This window comes from Mustelus asterias, chromosome 1 (assembly GCF_964213995.1).
Source record: "Mustelus asterias chromosome 1, sMusAst1.hap1.1, whole genome shotgun sequence".
Lineage (NCBI taxonomy): Eukaryota > Metazoa > Chordata > Chondrichthyes > Carcharhiniformes > Triakidae > Mustelus > Mustelus asterias.
In genome coordinates, this window is record NC_135801.1 from 139,738,620 (window position 1) to 139,759,915 (window position 21,296).

Genomic DNA, 21,296 nt, shown 5'->3' on the forward strand with positions numbered 1-21,296 from the left:
TATTTGTCAGATCTTACTATATGCTGCAGACCAATACGTTGTTGCCACCTGCCTGGAGTGTGGGATGAGTGATGTGGCATTCTAGTTCCTAATATTTTCAAAAGTTCCTAATGCCACATTTAAGAACAATATAACAAAAAGTGTTCAAAGACAATGACAATAACGCATATTTTAATGCTGCAAAAAAAAAATTCCTCCTGCTAAGCTGGCAATAGTGTGTAGAAAGTTAACATTTAACTCTTGGATACTCCAGAACAGTCCTGGAGAGTTGGCAAAGCAAATTCGTTTTAATGCGAAATTATATCAGCAGCAAGAACAAGTAGTGTTTAGAAATATTGACAATGGTTCAGAAATGGAGGAGTCACTCTCAGGTTAAGACTGAAATTTTGACAGAAATTCGTCTGCCGGAACCTTTAGTGCCTGCTCTATGTTTCCCATCGGAGTAAATAGTTTGCAGCCCGGAATGTGTTTTGCCGGAGTTCCGCACTTCCTGTCCGCCTGTTGCAGCTGCAGAGATGTTGCGTTCATTGATCCGGGGGCAGGCTTTACTCCAGGTAACCATGGCAACGCCGGCTGGGGTGACCCGCCTCGGGGGTCGTGGGGCCTCGTGGACAATCAGCGTCCAGGGATGGCGCGTGCGGTGGCAGTTTGTCAGTTAGCTCGAGCAGATTCACGTGTTGGTTCCTGTCCGCGCGCCTCGTGCCCAGGCCAGAGGGGTCACTGGGAGGGAATCAATAGAGACAGAGTCAGTTCATGGGGGAAGTACAGTCAATGGGGACATGATCAGTTCATGGGGCAAGTATAGTCAATAGAGACAGAGTCAGTTCATGGGGCAAGTACAGTCAATAGAGACAATGATCGGTTCATGGGGGAAGTACAGTCAATAGAGACATGATCAGTTCATGGGGGAGTTACAGTCAATAGAGACAGAGTCAGTTCATGGGGGAAATAGTGGAATAGTGCTCCGAAAGCTTATGGTATTTGCTACCAAATAAACCTGTTGGACTTTAACCTGGTGTTGTGAGACTTCTTACTGGAAATAGTGGAGACAGGGTCAGTTCATGGGGGAGGTACAGTCAATAGAAACAGAGTCAGTTCATGGGGGAGGTACAGTCAATAGATACAGGGTCAGTTCAGGGGGGAGGTACAGTCAATAGATACAGGGTCAGTTCTTGGGGGAAATACAGTCAGTGGAGACAGGGTCAGTTCATGGGGGAAGTAGTCAGTGGAGAAGTACAGTCAATGGAGACAGGGTCAGTTCATGGGGGAGATAGTCAGTGGAAAGGGTTTGAGGGTTAGTTCATGAGGGAGGTACAGTCAATAGAGAGGGTTTGAGTGTCAGTTCATGGGGGATGGGGTGGTTATGGTCAATGGAGAGGATTTGAGTATCAGTTCATGGGGAAGGTATAGTCAGTGGAAGGGGTTGAGTCAGTTCTTGGGGGAGGTGCAGACCACAGAGACAAGATATGAGGAGCAGTTCATGGGGGGTACAGTCAATGGAGAGGGTTTGAGTCAGTTCATGGGGGAGGTATAGTCAGTGAAAAGGGTTTGAGTGTCAGTTTTGATTTTATTTATTGTCACATGCACAGTGATAAGTATTGTTTCTTGCACGCTACACAGATAAAACATACCATTCATAGAGTACACAGGGGAATAGGAAAATGATAGGGTGCAGAATATAGTGTCACAGCTACAGGTAGGGTGAAGAGAAAGATCAGCTTAATATATGATTGGACGGTTTAAAATTCTGGGAAGAAGTTGTTCTTGAGTCGGTTGGTACGTATTTTCAGACTTTTGTACCTTTTTCCTGATGGAAGAAAGTGGACAAGAGTATATCTGGGGTATGTGGGGTCCTTGATTATGCTGGCTGTTTTTCTGAGGTAGCAGGAAGTGTAGATGGAGTCAGTGGATGGGAGGCTGGTTTGCATGATGGACTGAGCTACGTTCGTAACCCTTTGTAGCTTCTTGTGATCTTGGTTAGGGCAGGAGCCAAACCAAGCTATGATACAACTAGATTGAATACTTTCTATGGTGTATCTGTAAAAATTGGTGAGAGACGTAGTGGAAATGCTGAGTTTCCTTAGGCTCCTGAGAAAATATAGGTATTGGTGGACTTTCTTAACTATAGCGTCAGCATGGAGGGACCAGGGCAGGTTGTGGTGATCTGAACATCTAGGAACTTGAAGCTCTTGGGCATTGCCACTTCATCACCGTTGATGTAGACAGGGGCATGTCCTCCACTACATTTCCTGAAGTCGATGACTAGCTCCTTCATTTTACTGACATTGTTGGAGAGATTATTGTCGTCACACCATTTCACCCAGATTCTCCATCTCTTTCCTGTACTCTCTTCTTGTTGTTTGAGATCCGATCCACTACTGTGGTGTCATCAGCAGTTCATGGCGAAGGTACAGTCAGTAGGGAGGGTTTGAGTGTCAGTTCATGAGGGAGCTGCAATCAGTGGAGAGGGGTTGAGTGTTAGTTAATCGGGGAGGTCCAGTCAGTGGAGAGGGGTTGAGTGTCAGTACATCGGGGAGGTACAATCAATGGAGAGGGATTTAATATAAGAAAAGAAAATGCTGGGCATGATAGACTCAGGCATTCATTGTAGGGTGTGAATCATGGGCCTGGAATTAATGTTTTAAACTTAAATACAATTACAAATGTATGAAGACAAGGGCTGTCTGAAGTGGCTACAGTACAAGTAAGTTAAAAGGTAAAACAGTAGATAAGCAGTGGCAAACATTTGATAGGACGCTATTTCAAACTTTCAACATAGGGTATCTCTTGAGAAGAATGCATCAACCGTGCCAAAGATGGGATCAAATTAAAAGAAAAGGCATACAATACTGTGAAGATTAGTGGTAGGCCAGAAGATGGGGAAATTTTAAAAACCAGCAAAAGGATGACCAAACAACAAGAGGGCGAAATTAGAGTATGTGAGTAAACTAGCAAGAAATATAAAATAGAGCTTCTACAAATATATAAAAAGGAAGACAGTAGCTAAAATACCTAGAGGATGAGACTAGGGAATTAATAATGGGAAACAGGAATCAACAGAGACTTTGAACAAGTATTTTGTATCTGTCCTCCAGATAGAAGACAAATATCATCCCAAGAAAAATCAAGGGCAAAAGGGTGAGAGGAACTTAAAACACCAGATAAATTGTATTAGGTAAACTAATGGGACCAAGAGCTGACAAATTCCATGGACCTAATAGCCTGCATTCTTAAAAGAAGTGGCTGCATAGATAATGAATGCATTGATTGCAGCCTTCTTACAGTCCTCTTTTCCAAACACATTGTGCTTCAGTGTATTACCACAACCTCGATTATGGTTTATAGGCATTCACGGTGGGCATTTGAGACAATCATTGTCTTGGTTTCAGAATGACCCATTCAAGTTAGGAAGCACCTTTTGGGTAGTTTCGGGAGATGAATAATGACACTTCTTAGTCTAGGATCTGTCCTTTTGTCTATTTGAGACAGTGGGGAATCCACAAACCAAATCGAAAGACTCTCAGCAGCCATCTTTTGCGGCATTTTAATATCCTTTTTCTTTAAAAGAAAACTCAGTTCCAGAGCATTCTACACTGATTACAGTTTACATTTCAAAAGCTATGGGTAGGACAAGGCTTTAATGGACGTGACACAGGGTAATCTATTTTGGGAGGAAGAATAAGGAGAGAACAGCTACACCAAAAATTAATAGCAGAATAGAGAGATTTGGGCAGGGAAATATGCAAAGGCAAAATACTGTGGATGTTGGAAATCTAAAATGAAAACAAAATGCTGGAAATGTTCAGCAGGTCTGGTACTATCTGAAGAGAGGAAGAATTAGTTTTTTCTGGAATTGGAAAAGGTTAGGGATGTATAAGATTTAAACAATTCCAGAGATGAGGATAGGTCTGTAATAAGTTGGAAGGCAGGAGTGATTAAATGACAAAAGGGATGATGGTACAAGGCAAAGGGAACTGGTAATTAAGACAGTGAAGAAACAAGAGGTGGGTAAATGGGAATAGCAGAATTATCACTAAGGATTGATGTGTGCAAAATGGACCTTGTGAATATTGATTGTCTATCCTCAAATGGAGATAGAGAAGTTGACAAAGTGAATTGGTGATGGGACACATGAAGATGAGAGAAGAGTGGAAATTATAATCAAAGTTAATGAAATTTCCAGGTTGGATGAGAACAGGAAAATGGTATTGATGCAGTGATCAATGTGCCAGGAAAAAACTGGAAAAAAGAATTTTCCACAAATAACCACACAAAGGCAGGTATAGCTAGGACCTATAAGTTTTTCTATAGCAACATATTTGGAAGGTGTGAGTGGAATCAAAAGAGAAGTTTGTTTAATGTGAGAGCAAGTCAGCCAGGTGGAGCAGGGCAGTGGCGGATGAGAACTGGTTGGGCGTCTGTTTAAGAAGTGGAGAACCCTCAGGTTGTCTTATTGGAGAGAGTTGGGGATTCATCGACACAGATTTTTAACTGATAAAACTTCTGTATGCCCATCTCTTTTGCAGCAACCTGTTTGAATCCCTCCTAATTGTTTCTCTCCCCTTTCACAGAACCAAAATGGATTTAATCAAATTCATGAATGCTGGTTTCAGTGACTGACATCTAGTTCTACTTCTCTTGACCCCTTTCACTGCCTTTGTGCTGTCAGATGGCTTGTCTGACATCCAGTCATTGTTGAATTTTCACATTCTTTAGCTCAGTGTTGTCCAATACACTCACCATATGTGGTGAATCAGCCACAAACGTGTGCAAATTGATGCTGTTCATGTTTAAAGCCACGCAATACTGAGCTGTGTTAAAATTACAACAGTGGGCATGAGTATGGATGCCACTTGCTTGCAGCTATTTCTTGTTCGTCCCTAATTGAGCTGCAGGGAAGAATCAACCATGTTGCTATTTGACAGGAGTTACATATTAGTCACATTGCAGGCATGTTTATTAGAATATAATTCAGTTGTCGGGTTTCTAGTGACCTGGACGTAGAAGGGCTAAGAAAGCAAGAAGAATTATTATCTTGTCAATCCCTGTTCTCTCTGGTGACTCTAAGTCACAATGTATTTAGATCTGTGGAAAAATTCTTTGATGTGTCATGAAAGCAGGACTGTCCTTCCCAAAACACAGCACTCTGATTGTTCTTAATATTCTTGGGGAATCTGGTGACACATGATGCTAACGAAACAACTTGGTTTTGTGTACCTGGTAGTTGGTGTTTTTCACAAAACAGTTGAGGTATGTGAATGATAGACAGTGTTGCATGGCTGCCAATGCAGGTTGAAATGTACAGTTTTGGCAAGTTGGGACAGTGCAACAACATCCAAGTATGTTTAGCCTTGAACTTACTAGAGCTGTTGAAACTAATGATTGAAAGGAATAGGGTGCTATTTGTGTAAGAGGAGAGATTGCGGAAGATTGGCAAAGAGCTATTAAATGTCCAGATGCTGTGTTGAGAAATGGCAGATGACAGAACATAAGCAACCAACAATTTATATTTATAAAGCTTCTTCAGTGTAATAAAATGTTCCTAGGCACTGATTTAGATATAGAAAGAAATAATGACAAAGCAATGTGAATAAATTATTAGCAAAACTTGATTTTTCTTTTCTGTTCCTTGCTGGTTCAGTTATGACATTTTTAAAGCAGCTTGGAGCATTTGATTGCTTTCCCCTTTTATAGTTATTACTGTTTCATTTGTTCATATTTAGCCCACCAGATGTTTGATAACTTCATATATACGTTGTTGGAGTTAGTTACAATCTTTTGCCCCAAGACATGTGAATCTCGAGTTGCAGTTAGCTGTGACCTTCTATATTCAGACTACTTGCAAGACTTCTAATTATATAGATTCTAAATCATTTTTATTTATGAAAAGAGATTTGGTATCAATAATTCTTGGTGAACTGCAGTGCATAACATTTAACATGCAAGAGTGCACAATTATGTAATTGTCCATTTATTAAAAGACTGAAATTGTTTGTGCTCTTTTGGAGTTTATTTCCACATATTATTTGTGGTAACAACTCTGTAGCATGTATGCCCGGCTGCAAACAATGAGCAGTTTTATATTAAAAGCATAAAGTTTGCAAATAAGTCCATGAAAATTAATGCGGTCTGATGTTGAATTGTGAAACTGAAAACAGCATATTGTACATGCTTTGGTGAATGATGTAGCATTTTTAATATTTTGATGAATCGCTAACTTTTCAGGTTATGTAATTGTTGCAGTTTAAACTGAAGCCTTGTCTGCCCAAGGTGAATGTAAAATATCCCATGTCACTATGTTGAAGAAGAGTTGGGAACTATTCTTGTGTCCTGGCCAATATTGTTTACCACCTTCACTGAAAACCCAGATTATCTTGTCATTATCACATCCATGTTTGTTTGTGGGAGCGAGGGAGGAAATTGCGGGTCCCTTAGCCGAGATATTTGAATCGATTGTCACAGGTGAGGTGCCTGAAGATTGGAGAGTGGCAAATGTTGTGCCTTTGTTTAAAAAGGGCTGCAGGGAAAAGCCTGGGAACTATAGGCCAGTGAGCCTCACATCTGTGGTGGGTAAATTGTTGGAAGGTATTTTGAGAGACAGGATCTACAGGCATTTAGAGACCAAGTACTGATTAGGGGGACAGTCAGCATGGCTTTGTGAGTGGAAAATCATGTCTCACAAATTTGATTGAGTTTTTTGAAGGGGTAACCAAGAAGGTAGATGAGAGCAGTGCAGTTGATGTTGTCTACATGGACTTTAGCAAGGCCTTTGACAAGATACCGCATGGTAGGTTGTTGCATAAAGTTAAATCTCACGGGATCCAGGGTGAGATATCTAAATGCATACAAAATTGGCTTCTTGACAGAAGCCAGAGGGTGGTTGTCGAGGGTTGTTTTTCAAATTGGAGACCTGTGACCAGTGTGTCTCAGGGATCAGTGCTGGGTCCACTGTTATTTGTCATTAATATTAATGATTTGGATGACAATACAGGAGGCATGGTTAGTAAGTTTGCAGATGACACTAAGATTGGTGGCATAGTGGACAGTGAGGAAAGTTATCTCCAATTGCAACGGGATCTTGATCAATTAGGCCAGTGGGCTGACGAATGGCAGATGGAGTTTAATTTAGACAAATGCGAGGTGATGCATTTTGGTAGATTGAACCAGGACAGGACTTACTTAGTTAATGGTAGGACATTGGATAGAGTTACAGAACAAAGAGATCTAGGGGTACATGTTCATAGCTCCTTGAAAGTGGAGTCACAGGTGGACAGAGTGGTGAAGAAGGCATTCGGCATGCTTGGTTTCATCCGTCAGAATATTGAATACAGGAGTTGGAATGTCTTGTTGAAGTTGTACAAGACATTGGTACGGCCACACTTGGAATACTGTGTGCAATTCTGGTCACCCTATTATAGAAAGGATATTATTAAACTAGAAAATGCAGAAAAGATTTACTAGGATGCAACTGGGACTTGATAGATTGAGTTATAAGGAGAGGCTGGATAGACTGGGACTTTTTTCTCTGGAGCGTAAGAGGCTGAGGGGTGATCTTATAGAGGTCTATAAAATAATGAGGGGCACAGATCAGCTAAATAGTCAATATCTTTCCCAAAGGTAGGGGAGTCTAAAACTAGAGGGCATAGGTTTAAGGGGAGAGGGGAGAGATACAAAAGTGTGCAGAGGGGCAATTTTTTCACAGAGGGTGATGAGTGTCTGGAACAAGCTGCCAGAGGTAGTAGTAGAGGCGAGTACAATTTTGTCTTTTAATAAGCATTTAGATAGTTACATGGGTATGATGGGTATAGAGGGATATGGACCAAATGCGGGCAGTTGGGATTAGTTTAGGGGTTTTTAAAAAAAGGGCGGCATGGACAAGTTGGGCCGAAGGGCCTGTTTCCTTGCTGTAAACGGTAGCGGCATGTTATGGGCGGCACGGTAGCACAGTGGTTAGCACTGCTGCTTCACAGCTCCAGGGTCCTGGGTTCGATTCCCGGCTTGGGTCACTGTCTGTGTGGAGTTTGCACATTCTCCTCGTGTCTGCGTGGGTTTCCTCCGGGTGCTCCGGTTTCTTCCCACAGTCCAAAGATGTGCAGGTTAGGTTGATTGGCCATGCTAAAAGAAAAATTGCCCTTAGTGTCCTGGGATGTGTAGGTTAGAGGGATTAGTGGGTAAATATGTAGGGATATGGGGGTAGGGCCTGTGTGGGATTGTGGTCGGTGCAGACTCGATGGGCCGAATGGCCTCTTTCTGTACTGTAGGGTTTCTATGATAAACCTCTGTGACTCAGCTTGCTGTGTGTAAATTGGTTGCTGCATGTCCTACATTTCAGCTGTAACATCACTTGAGAAATACATAATTGGTTGTTAAATACTTTGGAGTGCTCTGGGTTGCAACAGGTGTTTTATTAATGCATGTTTTTTTTTCTTTGGTTGTATTTTACTGTAAAAATCTAATTTTTTTACTTTCCAGACGACAGGTGAAGTGATGAGTAGAAATGGATTTTAAAATGTTGCTTCATACTATGGAAAGTAAATGAAATGGGTTGTACTGTCAAAGGTGTAACTTATAACTCTAATGAGATGAGGAAGTTGTAACTTATTTGTAGTAAGGGAACACCTAGAGCACTGTTTCTTTTTGTACTCTGTGTAGAATTATTGGTAGGAGTACAGACGGCAGATAGAAGACGAGTTTCTGAACAGGGCTCAATCATGAGGACAGATGACCTATCCCAGTTCATAAGTTTTTGAATTTCCTTCCTAAATCCCTCCAGGTCTCCTCTCCCCCTCTCTGTGAAGCCCTTAATACCTACTTCTTAGGCCAAGCTTATCTGTTCAATAACTCCTTATGTGGCTCGGTATCAATTTTCTTTTGATAATGCTCCTGCAAAGTGCATTGGGAGGTTTTATTACTTTAAGAGCACTTTAAAAATATAAGTTGTTGATATGGTGTTTTTAAAAAAAGGAAAAAATTTGAAGGATAAATTATAGAACAGATTAATAGCAAGGATGGTAGGATAAAAAATTATGCCAGCTTTTTAAAAAGGACTGGATGAATTCCTGGTTATTAGTTCCAGCATCATAGCATAGAAGGCTAGGTTAGATAAACAAATGATTTTTCCTACCAAAAGTATTGTTAAAGTTTATTTATTAGTGTCACAAGTAGACTTACATTAACTCTGCAAAGAAGTTACTGTGAAAATCCCCTAGTCGCCACACTCCAGTGCCTGTTGGGGTACACTGAGGGAGAATTTAGCATGGCCAATGCGCCTAACAATCTTTTGGACTGAGAGAGGAAACCAGAACAGGCGCAGGAAGCCCACGCAGACACGGGAGGACATTTAGACTCCGCACAGACAGTGACCCAAGTAGGGAATTGAACCTGGGTCCCTGGCGCTGTGAGACAGCAGTGCTAACCACTGTGCCTCCGTGTCGCCCCTCTTCCAGTTTTTATCCTCTGCTATTGTTGTAGATCCAGTAAGAGTTTTAACAACACCAGGTTAAAGTCCAACAGGTTTATTTGGTAGCAAATGCCAAAATGTTGTAGATCTACAGGCAATGAGGACCCTCTGTGCCCATGCAGCCATCATTTGTGAGTAAGCTTGAGTGTTGGTCATTTAACTATCAGATCCATGTTAGCTCATTTCAACCAGGTGTTCTCCCAGCATTTATGTGCAACCCACAAATTCTGAATGAGTACATGGTTAAAATTCTTACAATGTCATCATCAGTATGAAGGATGAATTCCACAGCTCTGACAAACGAGCGTGTTACAGAATCACCGATTCTACTTAAACAGGCTTTGCGTAATGAAGATGATATCAAGTATCTTGCCACTCAAAATAAAATGGCCCACTAGCGTAAATAGAAATGTTTGATGTTAAAGTGACAACGTTAATGAAATCACCACATGATCGCTAAATACAGGTAACAGAAGGACCACCATGATGCTGCTCAAATTATATTAGAACTGTAGAATTGTTCTACTCAACAATCATATAGATTTATTTTGTGATCTTACTGCTTTCTTTATCTCTTTGAATCAATATATCATCTTCAACTGGAAAGTAGTTAAAGAATAGAAAGTGCGACCAATTGGAGTTGAAAATGTGAGTTGAAAAAGCTACATTAGCATCTACCTGGCACAGTGGAAAATTGCCCAGGTATGACCTGTGCACAAGAAACAGGACACATCCAGCCGGCCAATTACTGTCCCATCAGTCGACTCTCGATCATCAGTAAAGTGATGGAAGGGGCCAACAGCAGTGCTTTCAAGCAGCACTTGCTCAGTAGTAACCTACTCATGGATGCTCACTTTGTGTTCTGTCATGGTCATTCACCTCCTGACCTCATTGAAGCCTTGGTTTAAACATGGACAAAAGAGCTGAATTCCAGAGGTGGGGTGAGAGTGACTGCCATTGACATCAAGGCAGCATATGACCATGTATGGCATCATTGAGCCCTGGCAAAACAGGAGTCAGTGGAATTAGAGGGAAAACCCTCCACTGGTTGGAGTCATACCTGGCACGAAGGAAGATGGTTATGGTGGTTCGAGGTCAATCACCTTAGCTCCAGGACGTCACTGCAAGAATTCCTCAGGATAATGTTGTAGGACTGACCAGCTTTAGCTGCTTCATCAAGGACATTCCTGAAATATTCGTTTCATCTTTTGTTATCCTATCTGATTACACCACTTTCTCTTCCTGAATCCCATTACTTTATACTTTCATAAAAATTGAGGCAAAGTTCTCATGTCGTATCCTCTCCATTCCTTTCATGTATTTTTTAATTCATTTATGGGATGGGGGCATTGCTGGCTAGGCCAAAAATTATTGCCCATCCCTTCAGAAGGTGATGGTGAGTTGTCTTTTTGAATCGCTGCAGTCACTGAGGTTTAGGTACACCCATAGAACATAGAACATTACAGCGCAGTACAGGCCCTTCGGCCCTCGATGTTGCGCCGACCAGTGAAACCAATCTAAAGCCCATCTAACCTACACTATTCCAATATCATCCATATGTTTATCCAATGACCATTTAAATGCCCTTAATGTTGGCGAGTCCACTACTGCTGCAGGCAGGGCATTCCACACCCTTACTACTCTCTGAGTAAAGAACCTACCTCTGACATCTGTCCTATGTCTATCACCCCTCAATTTAAAGCTATGTCCCCTTGTGCTAGCTATCACCATTTGAGGAAAAAGGCTCGCACTATCCACCCTATCTAATCCTCTGATCATCTTGTATGCCTCTATTAAGTCACCTCTTAACCTTCTCTCTAACGAAAACAACCTCAAGTCCCTCAGCCTTTCCTCATAAGACCTTCCCACCATACCAGGCAACATCCTGGTAAATCTCCTCTGCACCCTTTCCAATGCTTCCACATCCTTCCTTTAATGCGGTGACCAGAATTGTACGCAATACTCCAAGTGCGGCCGCACCAGAGTTTTGACCAGCTGCAACATGATCTCCTGGCTCCGAAACTCAATCCCTCTACCAATAAAAGCTAACACTCCGTACACCTTCTTAACAACCCTATCAACCTGGGTGCCACCTTTCAGGGATCTATGCACATGGACACCGAGCTCTCTCTGTTCATCCACACAACCAAGTATCTTGCCATTCGCCCAGTACTCTGTAATCCTGTTACTCCTTCCAAAGTGAATCACCTCACACTTTTCCGCATTGAACTCCATTTGCCACCTCTCAGCCCAGCACTGCAGCTTATCTATGTCCCTCTGTAACCTGCAACAACCTTCCGCACTGTCCAGAACTCCACCGACTTTAGTGTCATCCGCAAATTTACTAACTCATCCTTCTACGCCCTCATCCAGGTCATTTATAAAAATGACAAACAGCAGTGGCCCCAAAACAGATCTTTGCAGTACACCACTAGTAACTGAACTCCAGGTTGAACATTTCCCATCAACCACCATCCTCTGTCGTCTTACAGCTAGCCAATTCCTGATCCAAACCGCTAAATCACCCTCAATCCTATGCCTCCGTATCTTCTGCAATAGCTTACCGTGGGGAACCTTATCAAACACTTTACTGAAATCCATATACACCACATCAACTGCTTTACCTTCATCCACCTCTTTGGTCACCTTCTCAAAGAACTCAATAAGGTTTGTGAGGCACGACCTACCCTTCACAAAACCGTGTTGACTATCCCGAATCAAATTATTCCTTTCTAGATGATTATAAATCCTATCTCTTATAATCCTTTCCAAAACTTTGCCCACAACAGAAGTAAGGCTCACTGGTCTATAATTACCAGGGTTGTCTCTACTTCCCTTCTTGAACAAGGGGACAACATTTGCTATCCTCCAGTCTTCTGGCACTTTTCCCGTAGATAATGATGACCTAAAGATCAAAGCCAAAGGCTCTGCAATCTCCTCCCTAGCCTCCCAGAGAATCTTGGGATAAATCCCATCCGGCCCAGGGGACTTATCTATTTTCACACTTTCCAGAATTGCTAACACCTCCTCCTTATTAACCTCAATCCCGTCTAGTCCAATAGCCTGTACCTCAGTATTCTCCTCGACAACATTGTCTTTTTCCTGCGTGAATACTGACGAAAAATATTCATTTAGCGCCTCTCCTATCTCTTCAGGCTCCACGCACAACTTCCCACTACTGTCCTTGACTGGCCCTAATCTTTCATTTTTTTATTCCTGACACCTATAGAAAGCTTTAGGGTTTTCCTTTTTCCTACCTGCCAAAGACTTCTCATGTCCCCTCCTGGCTCCTCTTAACTCTCTCTTTAGGACTTTCCTGGCTAACTTGTAACTCTCAAGTGCCCTAACTGAACCTTCACGTCTCATCTTCACATAAGTCTCCTTCTTCCTCTTCACAAGAGATTCAACTTCTTTAGTAAACCATGGTTCCCTCACTCGACCATTTCCTCCCTGCCTGACAGGTACATACTTATCAAGGGCACGCGGTAGCTGTTCCTTGAACAAGCTCCACATTTCAATTGTGTCCATCCCCTGCAGTTTCCTTCCCCAAACTATGCATCCTAAATCTCTCCTAATCGCATATAATTTCCTTTCCCCCAGCTATAACTCTTGCCCTTCGGTATATACCTATTCCTTTCCATCGCTAAAGTAAACGTAACCGAATTATGGTCACTATCACCAAAGTGCTCCCCTACCTCCAAATCTAACACCTGGTCTGGTTCATTACCCAGTACCAAATCCAATGTGGCCTCGCCTCTTGTTGGCCTATCTACACACTGTGTCAGGAAACCCTCCTGCACACATTGGACAAAAACTGACCCATCTAAAGTACTCGAACTATAGCTTTTCCAGTCAATATTTGCAAAGTTAAAGTCCCCCATAACAACTACCCTGTTACTTTCGCTCCTATCCTTTCGCTGCAATCCTTTCCTCTACATCTCTGGAACTTTTCGGAGGCCTATAGAAAACTCCCAACAGGGTGACCTCCTTTCCTGCTTCTAACCTCAGCCCATACTACCTCAGTAGACGGGTCTTCATCAAACGTCCTTTCTGCCACCGTAATACTGTCCTTGACTAACAATGCCACACCTCCATCTCTTTTACCACCTTCCCTGCTCTTACTGAAACATCTAAACCCCGGAACCTGCAACAACCATTCCTGTCCCAGCTCTATCCATGTCTCCGAGATGGCCACAACATCGAAGTCCCAGGTACCAACCCATGCTGCAAGTTCACCCACCTTATTCCGGATGCTCCTGGCATTGAAGTATACACACTTCAAACCACCTTCCTGCCTGCCAGTACACTCCTGCGACGCTGAAACCTTATCCATGACCTCACTACTTTCAACCTCCTGTACACTGGATCTACAATTCAGGTTCCCATCCCCCTGCTGAATTAGTTTAAACCCTCACGAAGAGCATTAGAAAATTTCCCCCCCAGGATATTGGTACCCCTCTGGTTCAGGTGTAGACCATTCTGTTTGTAGAGGTCCCACCTACCCCAGAAAGAGCCCCAATTGTCCAGGTATCTGAATCCCTCCCTCCTGCACCATCCCTGTAGCCACGTGTTCAATTGCTCTCTCTCCCTGTTCCTCTCCTCACTATCACGTGGCATGGGTAACAAACCAGAGATAACAACTCTCCACGGCACTCCCCTGTCTCTCAGCACTCCCCACAGTGCTGTTAGGGATTTTGACCCAGTGACAGTGATGGAACAGCAATATATTTCCAAGTCAGGATGGTGAGTGTCTTGGAGGGGAACCTTCAGATGATGCTGCTCTTGTCCTTCTAGATGGTTGTGGATTTGGAAGGTTCTGCCTAAGGAACCTGGTGAATTCCTGTAGTGCATCTTGTAGATGATACACACAGCTGCCATTGTTCATTGGTGCTGGAGGGAGTGAATGATTGTAGGAGGGGTAGCAATTAAGCAGGCTGCTTTATCCTGGATGGTGTCAAATTTCATTGAGTGCAGCTCCAACAGCACTCAATCAGACAAGTGGAGAGTATTCCATTGCACTCGTGACTTGCGCCTTGTAGAGGCTGGACAGACTCATCACAGGATTTTTAAATTATTTGTTCATGGGACATGGGCGTTGCTCGTTGGGCCAGCATTTACTGCCCATCCCTAATTGCCCTTGAGGGGGCTGTTAAGAATCAACCACATTGCTGTGAATCTCGAGTCACATGTAGGCCAGACCAGGCAAGGGTGACACAGTGATTAGCACTGCTGCCTTACAATGTCAGGTTCAATTTCGGCCTCTGATAACTTTTTGTGTGAAGTTTGCACTTTCTCCCCGTGTCTGCGTAGGTTTTCTCCCACAGACCAAAGATCTGTGAGCTAAGTTAATTGGCAATGCTAAACTGACCCTAGTGTCAGGGGTATGAATAGGGTAAATGTGTGGGGTTACGGTAATAGGCCTGGGTGGGATCGTGGTTAGTACAGACTTGATGGGCCGAATGGCCTCCTTCTGTACTGTAGAGAATCTATTATTTTATGATTTCCTTCCCTGAAGGACATTAGTGAGCCAATGGATTATTTTAAGACAATTGGCAATGATTTCATGGTCATCATTAGACTTTTAATTTCAGTTTTTAACTAAATTTAAATTTCACTATCTGCAGTGTCGGGATTCGAACTTGGGTCTCAGGATTACTAGCCCAGTGATAATACCGCTATGCCATCACCTCCCCAGTACCTTCTCCACTTCCTAGCCTTTAACCTGCCCTGCTAGCCACAGTATTTATATGGCTTGTCCAGTTCAGTTTCTGGTAAATGGTAACCCCAGGATGCTGATGTGATTTGATTTATTATTGTCACATGTATTAGTAGATAGTGAAAAGTATTGTTTCTTGTGCACTATACAGACAAAGCACACTATGCATAGAGAAGGAAAGGAGAACAGGAGCCATATCAAGCTGTGATGGCATTCTTTCTATGATGCATCGGTAAAAGTTGGAGAGAGTCGTAGCGGACATGGCAAATTTCCTGAGCCTCCTGAAAAGCATTGGTGGGCTTTCTTAACCATAGCGTTGGCGTGGAGGAACCAGGACAGGTTGTTGGTGATCTAAACACCTAGAAACTTGAAGCTCTTAACCATTTCCACTTCAGCCCAGTTGATGTAGACAGGGGCATGTCCTCCACTACGCTTCCTCAAGTCGATGACAGCCTCCTTTGTTTTACTGACATTGAGGGAACGATTATTGCCATTGCATCAGTTCACCAGATTCTCCCTTTCCTGTACTCGGTCTTCGGGCGAAGGTGTTAAATTGGGGGAAGACTAACTACAACAACATTAGGCAGAATCTGGAGGGTGTAAATTGGGGGAGGCTGTTTAAGGATAAATCACCACTCGACATGTGGGAGTCTTTCAAATGTCAGTTGATTGGAATTCAGGACCAGCATGTACCTGTGAGGATGAAGGATAAGTGTGGCAAGTATCGGGAACCCTAGATAACAAGGGATGTTATGAGCCTTGTCAAAAAGAAAAGGGAAGCATTTGTAAGGTCTGAAAAGCTTAGGACAGATGAAGCCCTTGAAGAATATAAAGAACATAGGAAGGAACTCAAGGAAGGAGTTAGGAAGGCTAAAAGGATCAAGAAAAGTCCTTGGCAAACAGGATTAAGGAAAATCCTATGGCATTTTATAAGTATGTAAAGAGCAAGAGGGTAGCCAGGGAAAGGGTTGGTCCACTCAAGGATAGTAGAGGGAATCTATGCATGGAACCAGAGGAAATGGCAAGATATTAAATGAATACTTTGCCTCAGTATTCACCAAGGAGAGGGACTTGAAGGATGAGGAGCCTAGGGTAGGGTGTGTAGATATTCTGGGTCATGTCGATATCAAAAAGGAGGAGGTATTGGGCATCTTAAAAAGCATTAAAGTAGATAAGTCCCCAGGGCCTGAATACTGAGGGAGGCAACGGTGGAAATTGCTGAGGCCTTGACAGAAAACTTTGTATCCTCATTGGCTACAGGTAAAGTTCCAGAGGACTGGAGGATAGCCAAAGTTGTTCCATTGTTTAAGAAGGATAGCAGGGATAATCCAAGAAATTATAGGCCGGTGAGTCTTACATCAGTGGTAGGGAAATTATTGAAAAAGATTCTTAGGAACAGTATTTACTCGCATTTGGAAACAAGTGGACTTATTAGTAATAGACAGCATGGTTTTGTGAAGGGGAGGTCGTGCCTCACTAACTTGGTCGAGTTTTTCGAGGAAGTGATGAAGACAGATGAGGGAAAGGCAGTGGATTTTGTATACATGGACTTCAGTAAAGCCTTTGTCAAGGTACCTCATGGTAGACTGGTACGAAAGGTGAAGTTACACCTCAGAGGAGAGCTGACAAGCTGGATACAGAACTGGCTTGGCCATAAAATGTCCTGGCTGGAGACAATACACATCTCTTTAACGTGTGCTTAACCCTCTCTCCACTCACATTGTCTGTACCTTTAAGACCTGATTACCTGTAAAGACTCACATTCCAACCGTTATCTTGTAAATTGAGTTTGTGTCTATATATGCCCTGTTTGTGAACACAACTCCCACTCACCTGATGAAGGGGCAGTGCTTTGAAAGCTTGTGGCTTGTGCTACCAAATAAACCTGTTGGACTTTAACCTGGTGTTGTGAGACTTCTTACTGTACTTGGCCATAAAGACAGAGGGTAGCAGTAGAGGGGTGCCTTTCTGAATGGAAGGCTGTGACTTGCGGTGTTCCACAGGGATCAGTTCTGGGACCTTTGTTGTTCGTAGTATGTATAAATGATTTGGAGAAAAATGTAGTTGGCCTGATTAGTATGTTTGCAGACGACACAAAAATTGCTGGAGTTGCAGATAGTGAAGAGAATTGTCCAAGGATACAGCAAGATATAGACCGGTTGGAGACTTGGGCAGAGAAATGGCAGACGGAGTTTAATCCGGACAAGTGTGAGATAATGCATTTTGGAAGGTCCAATGCATATAGGAATTATATAGTAAATGATAGAACCGTTAGAAGTATTGACAGACAGTGACATGTCCACTGATCACTGAAAGTGGCAATGCAGGTGGATAAGGTAGATAAGATAGATACGGCATGCTTGCCTTCATCGGTCAGGGCATTGAGTATAAACATTTGCAGGTCATGCTGCAGCTGTATAGAACCTTAGTTAGGCCTCATGTAGAATATCGTGTACAATTCTGGTCGTCACACTACCAGAAGGATGTGGATGGTTTGGAGAGGGTACAGAAGAGGTTTACCAGGATGTTGCCTGGTCTGGAGGGTATTAGTTATGAGGAGAGGTTAGATAAACTTGGTTTATTCTCACTGGAACAACGGAGGTTGAGGGGTGACCTGATAGAGGTTTACAAGATTGAGTGGCATGGACAGAGTGGATAGTCAGATGCTCTTTCCTAGGATAGAAAAGTCAAGTACTTGGGTACATAGGTTTAAAGCGTGTGGGGAAAAGTTTAGAGGAGATGTGCGAGGCAAGTTCTTTTTACACAGAGGGTGGTGAATGTCTGGAACGCACTGCCCGGGTAGGTGGTGGGAACAGGTATGATAATGGCATTGGTAACTAGAGAAATACATGAATAAGATGGGAATGGAAGGATACGGACTCTGTCACTGCATACAGTTTTAGTTTAGGCAGGCATCATGATCGGCGCAGGCTTGGAGGGCTGAAGGGCCTGTTGCTATGCTGTACTTTTCTTTGTTCTTTGTACTCCGTCTCACTGTTTGAGATCCGACCCACTACGTTGGTGTCATCAGCAAACTTGAAAATTGAGTTGGAGGGGAATTTGGCCACACAGTCACAGGTGTATAAGGAGTATAGGGCTGAGGACACAGCTTTGTGGATAATCGTGGAGGAAGTACTATTGCCTTACTGATTGCAGTCTGTGGGTTAGGAAGTCTAGGATCCAGTTGCAGAGGGAGGAGCCGAGTGAGGGATTCAACAACGGTAATGCCATTGAGTGTCATGGGGTGATGGTTAGATCCTGTCTTGTTGGAGATGGTCATTGACTGGCACTTGTGTGGTGTGATTATTACTTGCCAGTTGTCAACCCAAGCCTGGACATTGTCCATGTCTTGCTGTAATTGGACATGAACTGTTTCAGTATCTAAAGAATCACGAACGGTACTGATTTGTTTGCTCTGATTTGGCTGATTTCAGCCCAATTGCAAATTAGCTTAAAATCTAGGCCATAATAAAAAGAAATAAAGTCAGGCATACATTTTTATATATTGGCATTCATGATTTCAAAGTATTTTACCATAGAATTGTTAAGGTGCAGAAGGAGGCCATTCAGCCTACCAGCATCAGCTCTCCGAATGAGCATTATGGTACAGTGCCATTCTCGTGCATTTTTCCCATATTCCTGCACATTATTTCTATGTAAATAATGATCTAATGCCCTCTTGAATGCCTTGATTGAACCTGCCTCCACTTGCAGGCAGTGCATTCCAGACCTGAACCACTCGCTGTGTGAAAAAGTTTTTGCATTTTGCATTCACATCCCTTTTCTCCCATGAGGGGGCAGCACAGTGGTTAGCACTGCTACCTCTCAGCGCCAGGACCAGGGTTCGATTCCCAGCTTGGGTCACTGTCTGTGCGGAGTCTGCACGTTTTCCCCACATCTGCATGGGTTTCCTCCCACAGTCCAAAAGATGTGCTGGTTAGGTGCGTTGGCCGTGCTAAATTGTCCCTCAGTGTACCTGAAAAGGCACCGGAGTGTGGCGACTAGGGTATTTTCACAATCCTTTCATTGCAGTGTTAATGGAAGCCTACTTGTGACAGTAATAAATAAACTTTAAACCGAGCTGTGACTTTCCTCACTTGTCTGTTGTGTGGCAATGTATATCGAATGTCTTTTGAAAGTCCATGTACATCACGTCAGCCGCATTATCCTCATTAATCCTTTCTGTGACCACTTCAAAAAAACTCCAGCAAGAGGGTTAAACACTATTGTCCCTTTAGAAATCCATGAGGGTTCTTCCTAATCTACCCACTTTCTTCCATGTAGCTACTGATGCTATCCAGAATAATTGTTTCTCAAAGCTTCCCCACCACCAAAGTTCAACTGACTGGTATGTGATTGCTGGGCTTCTCCTTGCAATGTTTTTTGAACTACTTTGAAATATAGTGACTATTTTGTGGGGGAGATGGCAATTTGAGCACAGCTGGCAATAAACGGCAATGAAATAATGACCAGATAATTTATTTTTGTATGGTGATAGATAAATATTGACCATGACACCTGAAATAACTCCCTACCCTTCTTTGAAATAGTGCCTTGAGATCTTTAACATCCACTGAGAGAGCAGACTCTCTTTGGTTCAGCATCTCATCCAAAAAATATTCCATAATCTTTATATTTTTTAAAAATTGGTTTTATAAGCGACACAGAGTACAAAAGGAATGCAATAATACTGACTCTCTGCAAATCATTGGTGAGACAGTACAACAGAAAATGCTGGAAAATCTCAGACTGTCTGACAACATCTGTGGAGAGAGAAGAGAGTCAATGTTTTGAGTCTGGGTGACCCTATTCGAAACGTTGGCTCTATTCTCTCTCCACAGATGCTGTCAGACCAGCTGAGATGTTCCAGCATTTTCTGTTTTTGTTCTAGATTCCAGCATCTGCAGCATTTTGCCTTTATCTTTATACAATCCACCCTGTTTTGTAACTATCACATTTTTAGGTTAAATATTTTGGGGGTACAGCATTACTTGCCAGCTCAGTAAGTGCATCTCATTCTCGGGAGTGGGGGGGGGGGGGGGTGTCGGAGTGAATGCTAGCTCCGATCAGGGGTGGCGAGAGGAGCCCCTGAGCCCTCAATGGTCGTGTGGGGGGAGGTTTATTGCAGCCCTGATTGGGGCACCATTTAAAGATGGCGCTCCGATCTCCGCAGCGGGGTTTTGCCAACATGTTTAGGTCTCCACCCCCAGCCCCTCTCTTGCAGCTCCAATTGAGACAAAAACAGTCAACAACTGATGTCTCAATTGCGAGCAGTGTGGTAGAATCTGGAGAGAAAACCAACTAGTTTCTCGGGAAAGAAAGACGTCAGTTCTCTCGCCAGAAACAGTATTCTGCCATTTTTTGGTAAGATTTCGCCCATAGAAAGATTTATGGCACAGAATGAGACCATTCAGTCCATCATTTCTGTGCTGACTGAGAAAGAGCTACTCAATCTAATCCAATCTTCCAGTTGTTGGCCCTGTAGATTTGTACATTCTCAACGGCTACGTTTTTGTTTTTTTAAAAATTCACATAACTCTGTGGACAAACAGTCAAAGAAATAGATCCTCTCTTCGATACACACCTGACAAATTGATTCAATGTGATTTTCTTTACCTATAGCAGAGGAATAAACAGTAAACAAATTAATATGAATTATACATTATTCAAACCTTGTCAATCCATAAAATTTAAAAGATGCCACTTGCTGTCTCTAAACCCAGAATTATAAAACTATAGATTCATTTCTTACCATTTAGATAAAACTACTGCTTGAAATCTAGCTCAGCTTTTTGGGTGGCCGGCTGAACACACTTAAAGAACTTTGAGTCCTCCTGATAACTGAGATGTCTATCTGAGGACTGCAACTATTTGATGACCTTGTCCTCTTCAGAGCCCTCAGACACAGTGTCAATCACATCCACTGTCTGAGTGGTGCCTGATTAGTTGATCTGTGGCAACATGACATTGAATGAGGACTGCAGCTCCGATTGAGACAAAAGAAGTCAACAACTGATGTCTCAGTTGCAAACAACTATTCATCATGGGTATCAAATCTTTATTTTACCATCCCAAAAATATTTGTTATGTTATGGGTTTGATCAATTAAAAATTAATACC

General features: G+C 42.8%; 1 protein-coding gene across 1 annotated transcript in view; it reads left to right on the top strand.

The window, feature by feature from the left end:
* The first annotated feature begins 459 nt into the window (after positions 1–459).
* The window catches only part of stoml2 (stomatin (EPB72)-like 2), a 50,157-nt gene continuing 29,320 nt past the window's right edge, over positions 460–21,296 (top strand). The window contains exon 1 of the mRNA XM_078219479.1: positions 460–554. Coding sequence (XP_078075605.1) covers positions 516–554 — 39 coding nt within the window. The 5' untranslated portion in view covers positions 460–515. The remainder of the gene's footprint in view (positions 555–21,296) is intronic.